Here is a 25,048-nt window from a genome sequence, read left to right as displayed (position 1 = left end):
ATATATTAAAATTAATTTATTAATATATAATAATCAATATATTAGTATAATACATTAATATAATATATATTAATATAATTAATATAACATTAATATAATATAAGTAGAGGCATTTTTGTCAAGAAACGGCAATTTCAGATTATTTCCGCTCGGTAATCTAACGTGGAAAAAAAATACTATCCCTGGTGGTATTTGTTTTACCTTCTCTCTCGAATAAAATAGGCATGTGACCCACCATTTATTTTACCATTTCTCTTATCCTCTTGTTGTACCAAACATGGTAATTTGACATAGGATTTATTTTTCTATACCAGATTATCCCCAACCAAACGTCTAAGAACAGATCAAAATTAAATGGAATGAATCAGGATCTTGTTGGATTGCCCTTGCATTTAAAACAGCCATACTTGTTGACTACATATAATCTTTATTGACTTTAAGAAACTATATGCCGACTTAAGTGAGGTCGATAAACAGTTTGCCGACTTAATTTCGAAATTTTGAAAAAAAATAGGGTTCATCCCCTATTTTGAAACGAAATAGGGGCGGCTCTTGCCAACAAGATGAGGGCTTTCAAGCCCTCCCTCCCTCTCTCTCTCTCTCCATTTCGAATTAATGGGTTGAACTGTGCCAGTGCCCGATCGGTCTGATTCGGTACATCCCGAACTAGCCAGTTCAGCATGGTTAAACACTAAATTGCATTTATGGAAGAAAGCTTTAGTTGACAAGGACTTAATCAGAAAAAAAGAGTATATTGCATGTAAGTTTAGTGAAGATAGAAATGAAGATGAGGCTCTAATTCAAGTCGATGGGCAAGAGATATCATAATATGGTTTGTTTTATTATTTGAAATATGGCATGCAAAATAATGGAGAGATATATAAGCCATGTGATAAAATTAAACTAGTTGAATGAAGTGGAGAGGTGTTTCTAGGTTATTATATGATCAACACATACCTTGGTGGTTTAAGGGAAACTTTATAGAACTAACAATAAGGTTTGCCATGTTGTATGGTTCAAAATGTTAGCGAACAGTCTCTAGGAGATGAGGTTGAGTGCAGCGTAATTGAGAATGTTAAAATGGATGTGTGGTAAAACTAGAAGAATAGAGTGAAAAATTAGCATATTAGAGGAGTTGTTGGAGTTGCAAAAATTATAGACAAAGTGATGGAGAATTGGCCAAGATGATACGGACATGTATGACAAAGATCAAAAAGGGCTTTAGTAAGGAAAGATACTGTAGTTTGTGTTGAAGGATGTAGGAGAGGGAGAGAAGACCCAAGGTAAATTGGATGAAGGAATCTTTAAAATTCCAAAAATAATTGTAGAATCAACTAATAATAATTGAATCCCTAAGGTTGTTGGGTCCCACCAACACGCCTCTCCCATCCTAAAAAATCTAACCTATACAGCAACACGATTGAGTGCATAACCAGCCTATGTGACATATACTTTGACCTCATATATATGTAATATATGTATATATTTATGCACATATATGTATAACATAACAGGGTCTGCTGAACCGACCTGTACCGGTCGGTTCAGCCCGAACCGGACCGGTACCGACTGGAACCGGTCCGGTTCCAGTGTGTAAATCGGTTCCGACCCAATATGGGTCGGAACCGATGGTTTCGAGCACCATACCGGTGCGAACCGAAGTACATGCTCGAACCGGTGCGAACCGCTCGGTTCGCACCGGTACATGATCGAACCGGTGCGAACCGGCTCGGTTCGCACCGGTTCGGTGCTGGCAATGAGGTGCCAGCGCTGTGGCACTATGATAGTGCCACAGCGCTGGTTCAAAGTGCCTCTGGCAGAGGCACTTTCAAAGTGCCACAGTGTGGCACTTTCAGGCACTTTGAAAGTGCCACACTGTGGCACTTTGAAAGTGCCGTTTTGTGCGGCACTTTGAGCTTTCAAAGTGCCGTTTTATGCGGCACTTTGAAAGCGGGAGGTTTAAATTGCCGCTTTGTGCGGCAATGCGACCGAAAGTGCCGCTTTGTGCGGCACTTCGCGCGGCACTTTCGAAGTGCCGCGCTGTGGCTCACAGTGGCACTTTTCAAAGTGCCACAGTGACCCAACGGTTGGCTATAAAAGCCAACCGAATGCTGAAGGCTGAAGCCACAAGTGCATCAGCTTAAGTGAAGGAAAGGCAAAGAGAAAGGAGGAGGAAAAGAAGAGAAAGGAAAAGACAAAGGCATGAAAAAAATTAGAAAGGTCGGAGAGCGTCGTTTTTCTTGAAGAAAAATCCAGCAAAAACAAAATAAGGTAAAATTTCCCTACATTGTTTTTTTAATATTTCATTTAAATTGCTTAAAAAAATTAAGTCAAAAATTGCCAAAAATTAGGAAATGATTCAATGATTCCATTTCGTTTTGAAATTTTTATATGTTGTTGATATATAATTTAATTTAATTGCCAAAAATTAGGAAATGATTCAATGATTCAATGACATTAACTATTTTTTTTACAGAATTTATATAATTTATAATTTAATTAATAAATTTAAAAATTAATTTTTAATTACAAAAAAATAAAAATTGAAAAAAATTAATGTGGTCGTAGGAATGGAGCCATCAAGGAGAGGGCAATCCCAAGAGCGTAATATTGGCTGGGAGCATGGGAAGATGCTCGGTGAACGTCACCAGTTTCAGTGCAATTATTGCCACAAGTGCTTCAAAGGAGGAGGAGTAACCAGATTAAAGCAGCACTTAGCCGGTAATTCTCGTGAGATATCTGCATGCTCGGAGTGCCCACCGACCATCCGTCAGCTGATGAGGAAAAACCTCGCTGAGATCAAAGCAGCCAAGGAGAGGGCTGCCAAGCAGAAAGCGGAGGTGGAACGCCAAGCTGCAGAAGCACCTTCCTATCACTTTATGGAGTCACAGGAGGCCGAGGGTCCAGATGAGGAGGAGGCACAGATCCAGGCTGCCATGCGGGCGAGTCTGGATGATCGATGGCAGCAGGAGGAGGTGGCGAGGCATCGGGCTCGATTTGGGCCCTCGTTTTTTGAGTCGGGCGCCGGTTCTGGTGGAAGCAGACAAGATCCAGAGTTTCAAAGGACAACATTAGTCAGGGAGGGCGAGGGCAGAGGACGTAGCCGGATTGCATCTATCCTGGGTGGTTTTGGTAGCCGAAAGAAGTCTTCCGGAGGGATTCCACCAGGTGCGTCAATCCATGATGTAGATCCGCATGCCTTCCCCAGAAGAGATTCGAAGCAGCAAAGAGTAGACACAATGTGGAAGAAGGAGAAGAAGAAGGATAAGTGGCGAGCTATTGGATCCTGGTTCCACTTCAGCCACATTCCAGCAAATGCTGCAGACAATACATACTACAAGTCTGCCATTTCTGCCATACAGACTGCCGGTCCCGGTGTTGATCCTCCAGGTCCGAGGGACATCTACGGTGAGCTTCTTGACAACAATAAGGAAGAGCTAGAGAATTGGATTGGTTCATATAAAAGCAAGTGACCCACATATGGGCTCACTCTGATGTGTGATGGTTGGACCGGTCCGACAAAGCGGGCCATCATCAATTTTCTGACATACTATGATATGAAGACCTTCTTCCACAAGTCAGTTGATGCTTCGGATAAGGTGCACAACGCCTCATACATCCTCAGACTTATGGAGGAGGTGATTGATCAGATTGGAGAGGAGAATATCGTGCAGGTCGTCACTGATAACGGACCGCAATATAAGTTGGCCGGGCAGGTCTTGATGGAGCGGCGACCACAAATTTTTTGGACCCCATGTGCTGCACATTGCTTCGACCTCATCCTGATGGATATTGGAAAGATCCGTAGGGTGCAACATACGGTGGAGATAGCCCAACGCATCACCAGGTATATTTATAGCCATACTTGGGTTCTTTCATTAATGAGAAGGTATGCAGGGGGAGAAATTCTTAGACCAGGAGTCACACGGTTTGCTACGAATTACATTGCACTTGATAGCCTTATCGAGAAAAAAGGAGCCCTACGTCAGCTGTTTGTTAGTCCCGAGTGGCAGGAAAGTAGATATGCCCAGGCCGGCACTGAAGGAAGCAGGATGGAAGACTTGGTAAGCAGGCAGTCATTCTGGCAGCGGGCCAATGCGATAGTCAAGGCTATCAAACCATTATATGAAGTGCTGCGGGCCGTGAATAGCGAGAGGTATCCCCAGATGGGCTTTTTGTATCACATGATGGAGAAGGCAAAGGCTCAGATCATGGAGGCAGATGTAGCCCATGCCCAGGAGTACATCGACATCATTGAGCGGCGGTGGGGAGCCCAAATGGGTAGGGAATTGCATCTAGCAGGTAAGCGATAATATTGATAATTATACTGATTGATATATTTGTATAGTTATACTAAGATGGTGTCATCTATGTGCAGCATACTATCTGAATCCCCGGTTTCAGTACGAGAGTGGAATTGGTATGGATGATGAACTTCTTCATGCTCTGCGTAATGTTATTTATAAGATGGAGCCTGATCCAGAAGTCGCCGCGTTATGTATAGAAGAGGTAACTATGATTTAGTAACATATGTAAATATATCAGATCTTATATTATTGACATACTACAACAAGCTTCTTTCCACAGACCAAATTATTTAGAGAGGGTAGCCACAGCTTTGGACAGCGACCAGCTGTCGTGAGCAAGACAACTATGAATCCAGGTACAATACAAATCTGCAAGACATTTTTGCATCTGAATTATCTTCAACTATGAGGCCATCATATATATAAAATGTAATTATCTTCAATATTTTTGCAGCTGAATGGTGGATTCATTTTGGCGGATCCGCAAAAAATCTTAAGCGGATAGCTATCCGGATTCTCTCCCAAACGGTCTCCTCGACTGGCTGTGAGCGCAACTGGTCCACCTTCGGCCTCATCCACAGCAAACAAAGGAACCGTTTGACACAAAAGCGCCTCAACGACTTAGTTTATGTGCACTACAATCTACGGTTGAGGCTAAAATGCATTCAAGAGGAAGTGGAGCTCAAGTATGCAGATCCCATCTATAGAACTTTTACAGATGATGATGATAATCCTATGCTCGACTGGCTTGCGGCCCAGCAGCAGGAGCCCGAGCTTGATGAGCCGGGATCACCTCGACGACCAGCCAGTATCATAGCCACCGAGGCTATGGTCGATCCACAGCAATGGGCTGAGCGCAACATTCCACGCACTCCTACAGCTGATATGACGTGGCTAGAGGGGAGCCAGTCACCGCATGACTGGTCCGATGCTCCCGTTCAGAGAGATGATCCTCTCATGCGAGGACGAGGACGAGGACGCTCTACTACCCAGTCGACTCGATCAGGAGGACGTCAATCCCAACAAACAAGAAAAGGAAAGGAAAGGGCCCCAATGGAGAGTGTCGAGGAGGAGACTTGGACCAGCAGCGATGAAGATTCTGGTGGTGATGGATCTACTAGCCATGGAGGAAGTGGAGGACAGTATGGTACTAGTTATGAGACACAGCCGGAGGGAGGTTTTCGATACACCGGTGAGTCTCAGTTTACACATGCTACACAAGATACGGACCACGGTAGGCCGTCTGATATAGGCCGGTCAGATACCATTGCATATCGAAGAAGAGCTCCTCGAGGTCGTTCAAGAGGCCAGGATGCAGCTGGAGATGACCTTCCATATGGAGTCGAATCCATTGATGTATCAAGTTCCGAGTCTTCCTATTATCCGCGGCCTTAGCCAGCCTATGGATATGGTGCATCAGAGTCATCTTCCGGTAGCTACTATCCTGCGCAGCCCGGAGGATCTTACGGATCGGATTTTAGTGCCGGCATATTCGGATGGGCCCCTTATCAAGACACCTCTCAGAGCCAGAGCTTCAGCGAGAGATCCGAGAGTTCTTATGATCCAACGCGCATTCCTCGAGGATTGAGCATACAAGACTACAATGCCGCTTGGTTAGAGGGATGGGTTGATCTGCCTCCATATTATGCTGATGATCCAGATATTGACGAGAAGCATCGCAATTCGACCCGATTTTAGATATTCGAGAGTGATTTAAACGTATGTAATTGATTGTATCTTAATTTGAAATTCTTTTATGTTCTTCATCTCATTATTTGAATCATTTGGAAGTAATAAGTTGCATCATCTAGTTTTAACCTTAAATCTAAACATAAAAACATCCAAAAAACTCCAAAAAAAAAAAAAACGACGATGGGTCGCTAAATGTACTCTATCGGTATGGTATCGGTTCGGCTCGGTTCGGCAACGGTACCGTACCGATACCGGAGCCGACCGGTACGTCGGTACGATCGGTACCGCGAACCTTGATATTATGTATATATATGTGTATATATATGTGTGTGTGTATATTGTGATGTCATAAGAGAAGTTTTGGAGCCAAAATTTGTTGTAGTTGTAAGGCATGGCTCCATCTAGAATTAGCTTTTTAGTTCTCGATGGAATTGTTAAGGACGTTCAAAGCACATAGAAAGTCTATGTAGCTTTTATTGGTTAGAAGGAAGTCCTAGCCCCAACATTTGCCATATGGTGTGAAGATGTGCCGGGGCACGAGGAAAATTAATCTAGCCTTGTAAATTAGAAGCCCTTGCTCCCGAGCTCTATATGTGTCCTTGCCTCTAGCCTCTATCTAAAACCGACACTTGTGGTCTCGTGTTGACCTCTTAGAGCCTAGTGACATTTTTGGGAATCCCAACATGAGCCATATGATTTAGACTCAAGCAGGATCTTTTTTTGTTATTTGGGATCTATTGTACAATTTAATAGAGAGATAGATGAGGATTGATGTACTAGAACTACATCTGATTCGATGAATGAAGAGGTACTTTTGAGGTACTATTGATAGCTTAACAGAAATTTTGTTAAGCCATAATAGAGCATTTGATGTTATATGGCTTAGGATGTTGGGCGACAAGGATGGTCTAAGAAACAAGTTGAGTGTAACAAAATTACCGATGTTAAGAAACAAGTTGAGTGCAGCAAATTTAGAAATGTGAAGATGGATATTTTGTAAAACTAGGAGGCATAGAGCAAGAAATGGGTAATACTAGAAGAGACGTAGTAGTTCCACAAGCTAATGCAAAGTGATGGAGAACTGATTGGGATGTATGGGCTTGAGCAACAAAGATCAGATAGCATCTGATAAGGAGAGGTGATGCAGCGACTTGAGGGATGCAAGAAAAGGAGGGGAAGACCTAAAGTAACATAGAGGTTGTGGGAAAAGATGTAGAAAAGTTTGAAATTAAATCAGATATGATTCTGAATAGTAAAGCTTCACAAATAAGGATACACAAAACTAATACTAAATAGCTGGACAAGATTGGATGGTTAAACCACATCTTTGAAATTTTCCTTAAAGAAATGGATATCATAAACTAGGACCAATTAAGAAGTTTTTATTGGCGAGGCAGGCAAGAAAGGCCTGACGTTAGCTTCAGAGCTACCTACTAGAAGATTAGACTTGCTAAGCAATAATCTAATAATTGAGCATAAGTTAAACTAAACTTAGAAGTAAGAAAGCAGAAAATAAAATTTTAAATCTGCAAGCTTTGGGAAACTAAGTAAACTACCTAGGTGATTACTATTATCTTAGTTTCTCACTACCAAGAGGGCTTCATTGTTGTCAAGGACTCCACCGACTAACACCATCGTAGCACGTGGCGACCAAGGACTCCACCAATTGGCCTCACCGCCGATCCCTATAATCCACTAGGTCTTGCAAAATTCAACATGCAAAAGGTAAAACTGAGAGCAAATATGAGTTAACGTGCACTGAAGAGATAGCAAACTACATTTATTGATGAAATGTGGGCGTACATAAGGGGTATTTATAGGCTTTGGGAAGGGATAAGGATCACTGGATTTCCTTAAGAGTTAAGCACAAAGATAAAATCCTACTACATTACTCTAAGCAAACTTGTCGAAGTAAAGCTTCTAGAAAGGAAAAACCTTTTGATGGTGATCTAATAGCCGTCGGAACAGTGGACGGTAGTTATATTGCTGTCAGAATGGTTCTGACAGTGAATATCCTCCCGTCGGATCATGGTTAACTCAGAGCCTGATTGGGATTTCTTCTACTTTCTTGGAAGACCACTGGTGAAGCCCCTTTTCTTCCGACAGCACCTTGGCTTCTATCAGATGAGGCTGTGTTGGGCTTAGACTTGAACTTTTGATGGTCTTCTAGAAGGCTTCACTGTCTTTCTTTCTTTCCAATGGTGGTTTTCATACCATCAAAATGGTTCTGATGGCACATCTTCTGATAGAAGCCAAGATATCGTCTAAAGATCAATGTGGCCTATTCTGAGCCCCTTCTGGTTTTTTGGCTGGGCCTGTCCTGCATCATATGGAGAGCTGGTGCCCATGTGGTCAAAGTGTCTAATGTGGATATCTGTTATAAGACACCATGAGTGCATCTATTATTTCTTCTTCATTGCAATTGTTTCTTATGTGCTATTGGTGCAAAAGATATGCCCACTCTTTGATATGCACTGAGGCACCTCATTAATGACTTGGCATTAGTGCTTTAGATCTCACTCATGCAATCATGCATATGATGTATTATGGCAATATATGCATTAGTGTTTTAAAAATCGGCTTTGGTATGTGGCAGTCAAGGGATTGTGTAATGTGTATGTGATATGCAGGTTGCATATATGAATGCATATCATATGCTATTTTTAATTATTTAAAAATAAATATAATATTAAGTATATTAAAGAGATAATAATGCTAATGTTTTTTAATGGATAGATAATAGCAATATTGATAACAATAACTAAAAATTGGTACTCAATACTTAGTATCTATTACCCAATAGCAATAATTATAATATAATTAATATTTTAGCACATTTATACTTATATTTGGCCCACTTAAAGCCTAGATCAAGCAAGGCTCATTGAACTGGTACCGAGGCTTGTACTAGTCGGCAACTAGTTCGGTATGGTATGTATCTATCTCGTGCTGTTCCAGGACGTACCGAAATAGGGAGAGGGAGTAGGGTAAAGGGAGAAGGAGGGAGAGTGCGACATGGAGAGGAGGGGAAGGAGGAAGAGAGAGGGACTATCTGAGAGAGAGGAGGGTCAACAGCTGTCGGAGAGAGGGGAATATTGAGGACCTATGCCTAGAGCCTTTCGATTGCTAGCTCCATGACGCTGGGGGGGGGGGGGGGGGGGCTACATGAAGAGGGTCTTACATCTTTGAAGAGGTCGTCACGACGGGGTAGGAGGAATTTATAGGTTGAACCGACTTGCCCGGCCGAACTATCCTGGGTTGGTGCTGGTTCAGTTCGGTATGGGCCGAACCACTTGGTTCGGGTTGGTTTAGCATTTCCTGATATCAAGCTTAAGCGTCAGCTTGAACTTGCTTCATCTACATGGACCCTTATAAGAGTGGTCTATATATGCAGCTTCAAAATGCGAAGTGGTCTCATGTATGCATTATGTGGGCTTATGTATGCGTTGTGTCTGTGAAATGCTAAGTCGACCTCCATTTTGGTCCATATGCGGTATGATTGCATATGGTACTATATGTATGTGTGTATGTGTTGCGCATGAGGCAATATGCATTGTATTTTGCACCACTGTTATGAAATTTTTCCTTGTGCTATTGAATCATTATTAATAATATAACTCAGCAGAGGAATCTTTTATTGTCTCCAGGTTCGTGACTACATGGCCAAGGGTTATGACATTGTCTTGAGAGTGGATATACAAGGTGCAGCTACCCTGAAGTCAATACTTGGTAATTCTGCAGTGTTCATTTTTCTGGTTGCAGAGAGTGAAGCAGCACTTGTAAAGCGGCTAATCGACCGTAGGACAGAAACAGCTGAAATGCTTCTTGTAAGGGTTACCACAGCTCGAGAGGAGGTGAAACACCTGAAAAGTTTTGATTATGTAGTTGTGAATGCTGAGGGGAAGCTGGATGGTGCAGTGAAGCTTGTAGAGTCCATCATTGATGCTGAGAAGGCTAGAGTCCAGCAGCGCAATGTGCAGATTTAGTTAAACAGGTTTTGCTTTGTAGTTTTCTTTTATCACATTTTATGATACATAATATGTCCAAGACGACAGATTCTGATTTACTAGCTAGTTTAAATATTTTAGTACTTCATTGAGGGTGAGATTTAGTTCCTTGTTGACCTAGTAGACATGCTAATCTGCCACAGCAGATTTAGGACACATTGCATCTGATGCTTTAGTATGACCATGCAATTAATCATGAAGTCTCTTATTTCATGAAGACAGAAGCATAAAATTTTATTAAACTTGTAGGTTAAAGATGTCTATAATGTAAAATAAGTTGCTAGGTTCTGTGTGAAAAATAAGGAAATGGTAGCTTATTTGAAAATTTTTTTTGACAAATCCCTTCTAGTAAGGTGTATGAATTTGTCACGTGCTAGTAGTTTGCAATAATGCCTATTATAGTCATTCATTGTTGAGCCCTTCACCTTTTCCAGCTTGACTTAACTTAACTGCAGAGAAAGTTTTTCATTTTCATTTTTATTTTAATTTTATATATGTTCATAAATTTAGGCTATGTTTAGTTGAGAGTTCTTGTTACTTGTTAGCTTTTTCTTTATTTTTTTTGTCACTCTTCTGCTCTAGTTCAAAATGCCATCTAAAGGTTTTTTGCAAGAGAAAGCCTTAAAAAATTCGCATATCTTATATTTCAGGAACTGAAAAGTCATGTAGTTTGGTGGTCAATATAGTATACCAACTTGTTTCTTGAATTTATGGAGCATTCACGCGTAAGCTTGTCTTGTGCATCACTACATCTACCCCAATATACCAAGTTTGCTAATTGGTTATCATGTACATTGCTGATCTCAAATGGTTGGAACAAGGCTGGATGGTTATGGTTGCATGTTGGCTACATAGTTTTCCTATTACTACCTTATATGATTTTTAATCAATATACTGTAGGACAGACCCATAATCAAGGATGGCCGAACCTGCCCGAATCGCCTGGTTCGGCCTGAACTGAGCCGACCCTGTGAGAAATTGGGTCAGTTCGACCATTGGAGTCGGCTCCTTGCCTCACCTTCTGATCCCTAATGGCAACCGATTGACTTGTCTTTTCAAACATGAGGACCCTCCTCTTAGTGCTTGAGCAATTTTAACAAGGGTGCATATCAGCACACCTAGGCACAAGGTGCAGGTGAAGCCTCACCGAAGTGTGCCTTTGCCTAGCCCCAGCTGAAGCCTAGTTTTTCAGGAATTATAAACGCATGTTTTTTAGCACTTTTTTATGAAACCCAAAGCCCAGGCACAGGAAAAAGTGTGCCTTATCATTTTTGAATTTCAGCTACTAGATCATGATGATCTGCCCAAAGGGGAAAGAGATGAAGAGAGGGTGGATTAGGGATATGAAAGCACCTTTGTGAGGAATCGACACTCCTCCTCTGGTGGATCTAGGGTTCCCACCAGCTCTTCTTCTTCTCCTCTGACAGATCTAAGGCTCCGACCAACTTTTCCATTCTCTATTAAGTCCTTTCTTCTCCTCCCTCCTTTACCACTAGTGCCATGTTCTCCTCCTCTACTACCCTGCTGTTGGTGCTACCTTCTTCTTCTTGGTGTTGTTCTTGTTCTTCATCTTCTTCTTCCTCTTTTCTTTTGTTATTCTCCTCCTCGTCGTCCTCCTCGCTTGCTACCCTGTTGTTGGTGCTACTACTGCTACTGGTGCTCTTGCTCCCATTCCTTTATGCTTCTAAACAAGGGATTCAGTCCTTGCTATGTGATGTGAAACAGGGGACTTAGTCACTTGTCTTCTTATTTTTAGTAGCTGCTGTTGCTGTGTGATAGCAAACAAGGGACCTAGTCCCTTTTTCCCCTTATTTTTCTTCTTTCTTTCTACCTGTTAGGAAATTCATTCCCTTTTTTGGTTATTTTGTGGTGGCTTATTATCTTATTACATTTGAATTTTTGATATGTCACATGTCATGTCCTTCGTATGCATGAATCTAAATGCTAATACATCATTTGTTTGTATTTATGTTTATAAATTGATAAATTTATTATTAGTGTTAGAATCATTTACTTATTATCAAGGTCTGCAATCTCGGTACCGAGTATTGTATCGGTAACTTGTTGGTTCGGTATGGTACCTTACGGTATACCTCTGTACCGAAATAGCTTTCTTATCCATTTTTTCAATTTTTATCTCGGTATACCTCAGTATGGACAGTATGCACCTTTGTACATCTAAGTACAGGGCGGTATGGAGCTTGTATCGACTTGAATGTACCGGTTTCTTTCGGTACGGTACGATACACGGCAGATCTTGCTTATTATTATTTGTGTATGTTGATATTTTTGTGCCTCTTTTCACTGCGTCTTATGTTGCGCCTTGATAAGTTTGTGCATTAATGTACCCTTAGCCTTTGATAAGTTTGTGCTCGAGGGAGTTCATCCAACTTTGTTCTTTGATCACTTGATTCCCTCTTCTCCTCTCCTATGACGGCTCTTCAACTTAGAGCTTACATTAAGAATGCATCTTTTTTCTTGATTCATCCCGAATCTTCGTATTTATTCTAGGTTAATGGATTTTGATGGGTAGATCAAGATCTAGGACTGGGGAAAGCAAATTTCTTTTGATCTGGAAGGACTACCACATGGATCTCATGGACTTTAGTTAATGCAATTTGCTTTCAGGTTTTTTGTTTGTTTTTAAAAAAAAAACATACGCGCTTAATTGCTTAACCCGAATTACACAGTTATCCAGGTTTTTTTTGCACTTTTCTTAATTATATACTTACGTGATATAACAGAATATTGTTTTATGTTAGGTTTTTCCCCTCCCCATCATAGCCTTGAATTCTTGTTCAATGCAGAATAGAAGTAAATATTGTGAAGAGGGAAATTAAGCAAGTAACCACAGCAGTAGGCTTTGGCTTATCCAAAAGCAGCACGTAGTGTCTCCATCATGAGGCAATAAGATGATTGGCCCCCTTGGTCCTACTTTACTTGCAACACATTTTCAACTTCTTGACTTTGGAGGAGTGCATTTGTCATTGATGGTCGAAGACGAACCTACATTCAGTTTGCAACAATTTTATCAAGAGATATGAAGATGAATTTGAGTGCAATGCTGTATAGTAAATCCCAGCACTCAAGCACCACAGCTGTCAAGCCCTGAGGAACTTATTCGAGCCTTGAAGTGTGACCCTAACATCAAGCTAAACTAAAATTCAAAATTAATCATCCTCAATAAAAATCGATCAAAATATCACAAATATTTAACATTCTTGATAAAACCCATAATATCAAACAAAGTATGACTAAAAACATAATATAATCCATGATGTTTGGAGTAGAAATCCACTCAGAACCTTTAACATGATTTGTCATGCATAATATGATACCTTCAAAAGTCCAAGTGGAGATGTTACCAACATCACTCCAATGATTGTTAAATCCAAATGTCAAACTCCAAAATATTGAATCCATTTCTTTGAATAAATCCACTAAAGCTCTTTGAAAATTGTACAATAAATGAAGTGAGTTATGAAGCTCAGTAAGTAAATTTCTACCATAATCAAAGAATTTAAGGTTCCATAAAAAACAAATAACTTTAAGATGGAACACATGATCAATTTATTAGTGAGAAGCTTGAGCAAGAATTTACTAAAATCATTTTGTTCTGAAATTTCAAAAGCAAAGTTGTTGATATCCAAACTCCAGTCTAAAAAAAGTTCAAATAATTTACATAAATTTGTAGTCCAATAGTTGTTCAAAATCAAATGGTTAATGGAAAATTTATATTTCAAAAAGCTCTTATATTCTATACAATTTCTTTTTCTTGCGAAGTTTTACTTATACCTCGATGTCACATGAATTGCCATTGTAGATGAGGCCATGTAAAATCCTTTCTAGTAAGGGCGGCAAAACCATTCTTAATTGTCTGGTTCAAACTGTACTGAGCCGTACTGGTGGCGGATTGAGACGGTTGCAGTAAGCAAAATGAAAAACCGACGATGGAGGAGGAGAGGGAGAAGGGAAGAGAGGGAGGGAGAGAGAGTCCAGAGGGAGAGGGAGAGAGTTCAGAGAGGGAGCTCGAAAGCCCTTGTCTCTGCCTCTGGTCATTCACAAGCTCCGTTGGCAAAGCCCTATTTCATTGCTCGGCCCTGCTCTTTTTATTTTTTTTTCGCTTCTTTAAGTGAAGTCGGCATATAGTGTTTTGTTCGAAAATATACATAAAAGGAACACTCCGCCCTGTTTCGAACGAAATAGGAGCTTGGCCCCATTCTTTTTAAGTTTTTTTCGCTTCTTTAAGTGAAGTCGGCATAGGATGTTTTGTTTGAAAATTATATAAATATAATAGGGCCAAGCCTCTGTTTCGTTTGAAACAGAGGCTTGGCCTAGTGGCCCCTATTGATGACCAGAGGAGAGGAGGGCTTCTGAGGCCCCTCTCTCCCTTTCCTGGCATCTCTCTCCCTCCCCCCCCCCCCCTTTCATCCCCCATCCGAGCCTCTATTCATTCAAAACAAGGCTCCGCCTAGCAGGGCTTGCGGACGACTGGAGGAGAGGAGGGCTTTCAAGCCCCCTCTCTCTCCCTCTTTCGGCATCTCTCTCTCCACCTCCCTCCCTCCCCCTCTCTCTCTTTTCCTCTCTCCTTCTTCTTCCCCTTTGTTTTTTTTCGGTACACGCCGGGACAGGATGGCATGGTACCATATTTATCGTACTGCAGGCCTACCAGTAGGAAGTGCCAGTTCCGTTACTGCAGACCTTGCTCTCTAGTAAATTGGATGGGGCCACATAAGTCCTCATTGGTTAACTGATAGACCAAATGAGGTCGCATAAATCCTCCTTGCTAATGCAGATGAGGCTGCATAAAATGGTCGAGGTCCATGTATGTTGCTTTCCCAAAGGTCCACATATCCTCATGGATAATTCAAATAAGGTCACATATACCACCTAGATAGGGATTTGAAGAAATCTTCCTTAACAAATTGAATGAGGCTGATGTACCATGTAGCTAGTGGTCCACATAAGTTGTTTACTTTTGTTATATTTTCAGTTTGCAAAACTATCCAAATGCCTTATGAATAACTTATAATATATTCCATCACAACACAAATGTTCAAATTCCTAAATACCATTTCAAAATCTCATAAAAAATCAGAATTTCCATATCAAATACCAAAACATGACTTCCAATTAACATGGCACCAAGACTTCAAGGAAAGATCAGCCAAAAATCTTTGGAATAAATCATTGGTTCCAAATTCCTAACAACTATAGAATTGAATTGGATTACAGAATCAAACTTTCAAAAGAAACATAGGTTTCAGAAATAGTTTTGAGGTCTAAATCTTTTAAAGAAAAAACATGATTTGAAATTTGCTTGAAGTCATCATGGTTGATAAAAGTAGTCATGAGGAAAACCTAAAACTTTGAATTTTAAAAAGACCATGATTTCAAAGTTTTCAAAACAAGACATAAGCATATGGTGGAACATAAACTCAGAAAACAATACTAAAATCTTGTACGCATGGAGAAGTCATTTACCTAGCAGAATAAAAATCCTCCTCCTCCTCATCATCATCACCACCACTTCTTCTTCTGCTTTCCTTCCTCCTAGCCAAGTTACCCTTCCTTTCCTTAGATTGTCCTCCTTGCTGCTATTTAGATTTATGTGGGGCCCATTTAACTAGGTTGATTACGGACTATCTTAGTAGGTTGGTCACAAGTGGACCCACAAGGTCAATCATGTATTGAGGTCGGTTGGGCAAGGGTGTCCAACAATTAAGTGACTCAGCAGACGGACTAAGATAGGGACAGATGAACAAAAGCTTATTTACATGTAATATCATTTAAAGAAAAGCTTATTTACATGTAATATCATTTATGTACTTGCTTATGACGTTACATGCAAGGAAACACCTCCTGTTTGATATTCAATAAAAAATGTTAAAAAATCTGTTTCCTCAAGAATAAGAAGTTGATATCCAAACTTTAGTTCAAAATACCGATTTTTGGCTCTGAATCAGATTTTCAACTGTCGAATGCTGGGGGATTTCTAAAATCTTAAAGTTTCATAACTTCTCTTGTGCATAAACATTACTAAAAAAATCAGTAGTCTGATTAGAAAAATCTTATAAGTTTAATCTCCAAAGCATGTCACCCAAAATAATGCTAAAAATGCTTAGCATTTCAATGGATTGGTCCATTTTCAAATTTTCTCATCCATTTGTATGTGTATTTTCTATTCATTACTTTTTTTAAAAATATCTTGGGTCATTACAATAGAGCATTGCACAAAAAGCCAAATTACCACAAAATGTCTAACAGCCATCCATGTCATAACATCGTTCTAGGTTTTAGAGTTTAGTGTTATCTTGCTAGAGATTGCATTGTCTCCTTTTTATGCTGGATCTGTTTGCAAAATGCTTAGGTTTGAGGTAAATATCTGTCTTTCGTTAGATTCAGTCCAAATCATTATGTTTATTTGGTGTTCTATACATTCTATCTTTTTTGGATTTGAGCTTAAGAATTGTTCCGAAGTATGAGAGAGCTCATATATTGTCTAAATCAATTTCAGAAGTCACTGTGGTTTTGTCACAATTCTCTTTGTATTCAGTATTTATATTACCATTAAGGACTGATCCAATCAGTCTTCCCTAAGCTTTCCATTTTTCCACACTCGTATCCTCAAATTTGTTAGCACAACTTCTCTTTTACCAACATGCACGTCACTGCACAGATGCAGGGAATTTGCCTAGAAGTTTGAAAAAGTTTCAGAGAACCAAATCTCAAAAAGAAATAAAAAACATAATATGTCATATATTTACATGCTTTTGAATATTAAGGCTAGAATAATATATGCAATTTTAGCTAGAATAGGATGGCAGCAAGTATGCACCCCTTTTGTTGAATTGTTCATTGCATTCTTTACTACTACCCTCAAATTAAGATTCCAAATTGATTGTTTTCCCTTTTACCATTCATATGTTATCATTTATTCTATATGGTTGCTAACTTGTGCAAGATTTGCTATTACCAATGCTAAATATGACAAATTGGTTGAGCAATCTATATGGATGCGTGGTTTGTAGTTTCTGTCCTTTCTTTGAAGCTTTTGCATAATCCAATAAAATTATCATAATATCCTGTAACACTGTTGCTGGTCAATTCACATCATTTAAATGTTAAATGCTTGAATTTTCCTTCTACAAATTCCACATGAAAGACCTTCTTTCAGCCTGTCTGTTCATTGGCTAATTTTCTATTAAATCTTGAGTTATTGCAGCCTATTATCTTACCATTTCTTGTGCTTTTAATATTGCGTCCATATAATAATATTATCTTTTGTGCTTCTTACTCATCCAGAATGTAACTTTTATGTGTCAAAACATGTGAGATGTATGCCTATTGAAATTTTGATGTCTTGGTCATCTTATACTAGTTATTATCAGTTCAAATATTGGTTGGAATTTAAGCTATGATCTTGGATATGAGCTTTTTGCACAATGCTTTTTGGTTACAGTTGAATCCTAGTAATCAAATTTAATATGAGGCTACAAATTTCTGCTCTCCTTATATGAAATCCATGTCGCAATTTCACGCTTTTAGGTTTGAATTAAAATCTCTTGTGCATGTCATAATCTTATCAAGCACAACATATATGAGCTTCTAATAATAATATAGTTCACATCTTGTTTTGCTCCAAAGATAGAACCTTCTAGTGTATTTGATGACAACATCACAACACCATTTAACCCAGCATAGGTGTGAAAAGGCATTGAAATTAGAGATCAACACTTAGCAGATGATACCCCTACACATAACCCTTGATAGACCATTGATAATGCAGAGATGGGTAGTGTGCAAGAAGGAGATGCCAGGCTATCTGATGAGGACAACGGGGATATGGAATTGCATGAAGTTATGACTTCTACAAGCTTGGAAGCAGTGAAGGAAGATTACTACATGTATGCCTTCAAAAAGGGTTTTAGCATCCGCAGGGGATTCTTTTAGTGCGGCCAAGAGCAACATTATTAGAAGGCAGGAATTCACATACTCTAAAGAGGGATTCTATATCTAAAGGGAAGGGAATGGTTACTGGAGATGGCATGCAATAGTTCTCTACTCACAGAAAATCACAAAGTATGCTCACTAGTTGTAAAGCATCAATGTGCATTAAGAACATAGAGGTTGGGATGTGGGAGGTTGCAATTTGTAGACAAGCACAACAACCATGAGCTGACATAAAGTCTCTCCAAAGCATGCTTTATTCGATCCCATCGAGAAATTGGGAAAGAGGAAAAAAAGGAAGTTAGTAGACACTCTACATGAGTCGAATTTTGACACAACAAATCATGAATGTCATCTCCTTATTGTGTGATAGTTTGGAAAACATGCTATTCACGAGGAAGGGCATCAATAGCCATCGAACAGATCTCTGCAAATAATTAGTATTTATTTGCAAATGACTTTAGATCACTTTCAAGATCTCCATGAGGAAAACCATTTTTTTTCTTTCAGCTTATTGTTGGGTACATCGTGAGAACTTTTTTTAGGTTGATGAGAAGTTGTTGAATTGATATCAACACTTTGGTGATGTGATTACGTTTGCCATCAACTGTACCAGCAAATACAACATGCCATTTTCCCCATCCTTGGTGTTAACCATCACATGCAATATATGATGTTTTTTTAATAAGAGATGAGGAGGTCGAATCTTTTGTCTTGGTTTTTGAAACATTTCTAGAGGTAATGTACTGTTGGCACTCAAAATCCATTCCTATGGATCAAGACCTAGCTATGAAGAAAGCAATTGCACAAGTGTTCCCCAATAATGTGCGTAGTTTCTACAAGTGGCATATATTACTAAATGTAAGGAAGGATTTTCTGCCTATTCCAATACTAGATGGGTTTTGGACTAGTCCTAAGAATTGTATAAGTGGCAACCTTAGCAGTAGAACAATTCGAGACGTCATGAGATGCTTTAATAAAGATGCATCAACCATTGCAAAAAGAATGTGTTATCCTCATCTATATTTCAAAAGCTCAACTCTATTAGCTAGACTAAATTACCAAATTAATTTGAGATTATGCCTATAATTGTATCAACCAAAATTTGCCGTCTCGGTACTGGACCCTGTACCGGTGCCATACTAGCATAGTGTTGGTACGGTGCAGCATAAAATTTTTTTGGCGTACCGAGTGTCGGTACGCCATCCGTACCGGATACCGGTACTGAACCAGTATGGTATGGTACGCTCTGTACCGATCGGTTTGGGCCGGTATGGTGTACAGTGGTAGATACTATTAATTATCTAAGAGATTAAATTGGTACATGCAAAAAGCTCAACCCAACATAAGGCTAATCACCCCAATAGAGGACAATCAAGTTGAACAAGCTTGAATTAGAGAAGAATTAGATTTTGTTATATGTTTTAGCATTGAATTAGAGAAGAATTAGATTTTGTTATATGTTTTAGCAACCGGATGTTCAAGGTTGTAAAGTTAAGCATTTTGAATTTATGCCTGTAAGTGAAAGTTTGAAACATGAATTGTATATTAAAGCATCCAAATGCACTCAAAATTATTTATGCTTGTATTGAATAATGGTCAGAAAAACTCACTATAATGAAGTAAAACCTTGACAACTCTAAGTTCAACATGGTCTTACATCTAGGGATAGAGTAGCATAACAAAATGTTCAATGACTTGTACAAATACGGCAATGTGTAGAGCCACATCGGATGAGAAAAGGAACCTCTCAGTGATACTAAGTACGAACCCTCAAAATCGACGCCCATCTCGGCCAACCGATCTTCTGGTTGGTCGCCTTCTCTAAGAGTACACAAATCTTGAAAATGATCTCTTTATCAATTCAATTCCAAATATCGAGAAACATAGGGCAACAAGCCTGAATGTTGTCTTTCCTCCTATTGATTCAAGTAGTGATAATTTTATGGTCACCATCTAGCCAAATGTGCTTAATTTTTGAGTTTGTGCACAGCAAAACTAACATTGTCCCAAGCAGCACAAATGTTAGCACTAGGAATAGAAGGCTACAATGGTTCCCCTCCAATTTTTACCAATTTTACCCTTCATTATTGGTTTTGTCCTTTCCAAAGCTGCCCCCTTGCAACATTGGTAAAAGCATGCGGTTTTCTTTGATATTTGTGCTTAGATTTATGAATAGCCAACACAAGTTAGCATTTAGTGAAAAAATGTAATAGAAGAGAAGACTATTGTGCCTCAAATAAGACGTTATAGTCTTGTAAGACTATGGGATTTTTACTTGAAATAAAAATTCTAAAATAGTAGACAAACTTGTTTGTCATGCAAAGTCCAACAAAGAATTAAGGAAAGAAAGTAATGTATTAATGGAAGAGCTGAAGTATAATTAATTTGGAGTTTTGACAACCTAAATCATATTGCTTGATGGATCTGGAAGAAGAAAATAGCTCTACAATTTTCAATTATGGTATTCCCAAAAAATGACAGGTAAATGCCTTCATGTCGAACTAATAAAGGAAGAGATAAGAAACAAAACAACCCAACAAGAAGTGAGAAACAACCATCACAGAAAGGTTTGCGGACATAATCAACAAGTCTGATAGTTGAATTACTGAATTCGTTCCATGTTGATACGAAATTTTGAAATTCTCAATCAAACAGACTATGAAACATAGAAACTTGATCTTTGAGTAGCATTTAATGACTTAAAAGAAAATTGAATAGAAATATAAGATATTAAACATGTGTCAGTAGGCTGCACACTTCCTAAAGCATTTTGGTACTGCCTTTGATCTGAAACCAACAGACTTTGCATACTTGTTTGCCTTGGAAAGAACTTCATCATGAAGTTTGTTCTTTTGATAGGAAATCTAGTCTATGACAAGCTGTTATAGAAAATGTTTCATTTGCCCCATTCAGGTTAGCTGATTATTTCGAATTGGTCAGCCGAGTTGGGTGCTGATTTTTGAGGGTTATTGTTGCCAAGAAGTTCCCTTTTTTCATTTGATATGGCTCTATATATTGTTATATCTCTGCAAGTCATTGAACACTTTGTCATGGTACTCTACCCCCAGATGTAAGACCATTGAACATAGAGTTGTTGATAATTTTTCTTCATTCTAATGAGCTTATTTGATTGTTATTAAGTATAAGAATAAACACTTTTGAGTGCATTTGGATGTCTTAAGATCCAATTCGTGTTTCATTCAAGGACTCAAATTTTGTGGGACAAGGCTGTCTTGGTTTTTTGCATGGATGGGACGTGCCCCATCTTAACACTTGGGATGGTGGACATCCCATCCCATGCTATCATGTTCTGATCCTATCCCAACGCTCAGGACATTGCCTTGTCCTGACACTTGGGATGCCTTGTCATTCCACTGGGACATAATTTCTTCATTTCATTTTTTTCTTCTTATATCCATAAATCAAAATTAGAATGCTTAACTTTGTGGCCTTGAACATTTGGTTGGTAGAATGTACAATAGAATCTAATTCTTCTTTAAAATTCAAGCTGGATCAATTGGAATGATTAACCTCTTTACATGTACAAGTTTAAACCATTAGATTGTTTAGATGATATAGCTACAAGTGTAATTTTGAATTAAATTGGCATTCTAGTTTAGCTAATAGAGTTGAGCTTTTGGATCATAAATGGGAATAACGAATTTCTTTTGAAATGGTTGATACTTCTTTATTAAAACGTCCCATGGTGTCTCAAATTGTTCTGAAGTTAAGACTGTTTCTTACACAATTCTTAAGATCAACATTAAAACCCTCTTCTCTGTGATAATAGGAAAGTAACTTTTTCTTTATATTTTGTAATATATTTTACTTACAGAAATGATGCAGTGTACGGAAAAATTTGTGCAATTGTCTTCTTTGTAGCTGGGTCCTGATCTGGGAGTGGATTTCAGGTGCTGTCTGTACGTCGCTTCTGGAAATGTTTTAGTGGCCTAGGTGAATGATTCTCCAGTCATTTTTTTTTATTAGAGCACATCAAAACATCATAGACTGCATGTTATGGTTAATGCCAACGTATGGGGCAAACATCATGTATTTTTTTAGTCACATATGTGTTTTTGATGATACCTCATCACCAAAGTTTTGAGATGCAAAGCTTGACTTCCGCCAAAGTGTTTTGTTCCTAGTTTCCTATTCGCTATATCGTATAAACACTTTAACAACAAATATGTTTGTTTTTATTATTGTATGATGTTTACTTTATATTATTTATAGGGATGCTCCATCCCTTTGAATTTCCATGCCCAAAATTTCTTGAAAGATCTGTTTCTCTCCTGCACAAGAATCTGCTCCTGCACATGCTCCGAACTTAGATAACTGGAAAGACAAAATCAAATATGAAAAGACCATCTATTGTTGATTGTTGACATACAGTTTAATCATTTGAAGCACACGTTTTGAACCAACCAATTGTTAATTTCATGTGGTAACCTCTAGCACTGTTATTAAAGGTGAAATGGTAGAATGACTGTTGACCATGCACCTGCAGTGGACTGGAAATGATCACCTTGCTTTTCTATAGTTTCCACATAGCATATCGATGCAGACTGGCAAACAGAAAACATGCAAGCATGCGTGCCCAATTCTTTCATGCAGACAGGGCATGGACATGCATAGCAAAGACATCTAAAATTACTAAGAGCATCTCATGCATTTTCTACCAAATATGACAGTAACTCAGAACTAGTTAATAAGCATGGCGTGCTTCTTTCTAAATCACCATTTGCTTGCATGTTGGTGTCTGAGGCATCATCTCCTCATGTTCTTGTCAAAAGAAATTCTGGACGTTTTGCTAGACAATCCACCACCAAATGCCAAGGCATAGTCAATTCTGTACTTCGATGCTTCTTATTCATCTTCTCCAAAATATATGTCATTATTCATTACTTCTTCACTACATAAATGAGTTCATGAAAATGGAAGATTTTGCATGTTAGATAAATGTGACAAATTTTTTGAATGAAATGGCTGTTATTTATTTCTGTATGATTCTGAAATGGAAACTAACTTCTTCCTACTTCTATTGATAGGTCACTCGATGTTACTTTGCTTTCTCCGAAGGACATTATATTTTCCTTATTTGCTGTGATTCTTTTGAAGGGGAGATTGCTGCAGGAGAAATCTCTATTTGTGAGGAAGATTTTTAGTGAGAGCTGTTAGTGGCTTTGACAATGGTTGAAACCGAAAGGGATTTGGAGGCACCAACTTAATGACAGGAAAGGTCTTTTTCTGTATCACGTTATTGCTAAGTGGGCATCTTTCCATGTAAATTATGAATTCATCAACCCATAATCACCATCAGAATATTCATATCTTTCCTGTAACAGTAATAAAATTCAAGATATTAGCCTACTGCTCTTTCCAATCGCATGCATCACACAAACTAACTAGAGTGGCAGCCTGGCAGCTACACTGGAATGCTCCAATTGGACATGCTGAAAAAGTTGGTCCAGAAGGATTATGAGAATCCTGTTCCACGGTGCTTAGGTTGATGAGGTGGTATCAGGGAACTCTCCTTAAATTACCAGTTATTCAGACCAAATGAGTTGTCCCTGACTCAAGTAATGTATTTCTGTGGAAGTAAATTGAAACCATTTCCAGAATTCTATCTGAAGCAGCAAGGCATTGTGCTTTGAAACTGTAAAGAACAGTTATGTTGGATCCTGTTAGCATGACAAGATCTAGCATGACGTTATTACAGCTTGGAGGCGCGGTTTTGACGTTTGACCATGACTTTATGGACTCTCACAACAGGATTGCTTTCTCCAGCTATCTAGTCTATCACGCTGTTCTAAGGGAGATTGCTTGCCTGGGGTATCAACATTATCAGGCTATCTTACTCAGTATACAGGCACAGGACAGGATATTTGTTTGACGGAATTGTATACGACCATGTCGACCATGTTATGAGATACTCTATAGGCCAATGAGGATGAAAGCGCACAGATGCTTTCATTTCCTGAAATCAGTTGCTCTTTATTACAAATTAACCTTTCAACTTTTATATTTATGTGCTCTGCCTTTACGAATTATTTTTTGTTGAAAAAAAATGAACCATTTGTTAACTGTATTCAGTTTGTTTCTGGTACAATTAACTGGCTTCATCAAGAAGTGTTTCTTTGGGATGCTGTTGCTGCAGAGCGAGCGTTCGCAGCGGCTCATGCATTTGTTAAGAGGAGGCTTGGGAGCGGGAAACAACCCACCATGGTTTTGGGGCCAAAATTCAGCAAAATACTCACATTGATAAAGAGCGAGGACATGGAAGAAGAGAAGAGTGTCTATGCGGTATGCATGGAGGAGTACAAGGAATTTCAGCCATGCCATATGCTGCTCCGCTGTTTTCACTTCTTGCACCATCGCTGCCTTCTTGTGATAGTCCCAGACTCGCCAATCTCATCGCCATTCGAAAATGCAGCATCGGTGGGATGCATAATCTAGTGAAAATGATACGGTAGATAGATTTGAAATGTTTGGAGTTCAATGTTAGTCGTTCCTCTTGTTATTAAATTAAATTGAACATTTTTGGAGTCTATTTTCTGTTGGATTTCAAAGACACTTGAAAAATTATGGTGGAGTTTTTTGTTTATCAATGTAATTGGAATATATGAGTTTTCCCAATGGACACATTCCCTTTCTATAAACTTCCCAAACAGTCTATCAGTTTGTTCTGTCTTTTAATTTGGATTACATCTGCTATTAAGTTCACGAGCGGGTTCTTTCTGAAACCTTTTGTCCACCCTTCCAATTTTCATATAAACGGGTGTATACCAAAAGAAAGGATATATAATCTACCGAACATATGTGAGACAAGATGATGTTTCAACCTTTATTTACTTCACCTCCGAAAAACCGGGAGTTCTGTCGTTGATCAAAATTAAAAGACAAAATCTTTAATAAATAGAGAGAATTTGTAGTAGCATGAGATCAAAATCTATTTGTTTTACAAATATTGGTGTCCGAATGGTTTAGTCTTGTCCTCGATTTGATATTTGGCCCAGCTTCCACCCATCCTAGTTCCAAATTATTAGAAAAATTTTTGAAGGATATTGAAAGCTACTTTCTCATCGGTTA

General features: G+C 38.9%; 2 protein-coding genes across 6 annotated transcripts in view; both read left to right on the top strand.

The window, feature by feature from the left end:
- Positions 1-24,618, top strand: part of LOC103713860 (P-loop containing nucleoside triphosphate hydrolases superfamily protein) — a 29,379-nt gene extending 4,761 nt beyond the window's left edge. The window contains exons 4-6 of one of the 5 annotated variants that reach the window (XR_605116.6): positions 9,647-9,993; positions 21,871-21,913; positions 23,008-23,329. Coding sequence is in view for 3 of the 5 variants with exons in the window: in XM_008800908.6 (XP_008799130.3) it covers positions 9,647-9,985 (339 nt within the window). In the remaining 2 variants the exon portion in view is untranslated. Of the gene's footprint in view, positions 1-9,646; positions 9,994-17,795; positions 19,299-21,794; positions 21,914-23,007 lie in introns of those variants that run through there. The other 4 variants (XR_005510009.3, XM_008800908.6, XM_088715508.2 and 1 more) reach the window with 4 other exon arrangements.
- Positions 4,053-5,847, top strand: LOC149768230 (uncharacterized). The gene is made up of 3 exons (XM_089929307.1): positions 4,053-4,302; positions 4,349-4,420; positions 4,738-5,847. Exons 1-3 carry the CDS (start codon positions 4,053-4,055, stop codon positions 5,700-5,702), a joined length of 1,287 nt encoding a protein of 428 aa, XP_089785433.1. The 3' UTR covers positions 5,703-5,847.
- Positions 24,619-25,048: the final 430 nt, after the last annotated feature.

The sequence above is a fragment of the Phoenix dactylifera genome, chromosome 2, assembly GCF_051530095.1.
Source record: "Phoenix dactylifera cultivar Ajwa chromosome 2, Ajwa_hap1_PhDact_Kaust_v1.1, whole genome shotgun sequence".
Lineage (NCBI taxonomy): Eukaryota > Viridiplantae > Streptophyta > Magnoliopsida > Arecales > Arecaceae > Phoenix > Phoenix dactylifera.
This window is presented reverse-complemented; position numbering and strand designations above follow the sequence as displayed.

Excerpts from the sequence above, each read along its gene's own strand:
- LOC149768230 (XM_089929307.1), top strand. The coding sequence starts at position 4,053 with ATGGAAGACTTGGTAAGCAGGCAGTCATTCTGGCAGCGGGCCAATGCG. Across the intron at positions 4,303-4,348 it reads TAGGGAATTGCATCTAGCAG|TTATACTAAGATGGTGTCAT; the intron begins GTAAGCGATAAT and ends ATATTTGTATAG. Across the intron at positions 4,421-4,737 it reads TCAGTACGAGAGTGGAATTG|TAATTATCTTCAATATTTTT; the intron begins GTATGGATGATG and ends ATATATAAAATG.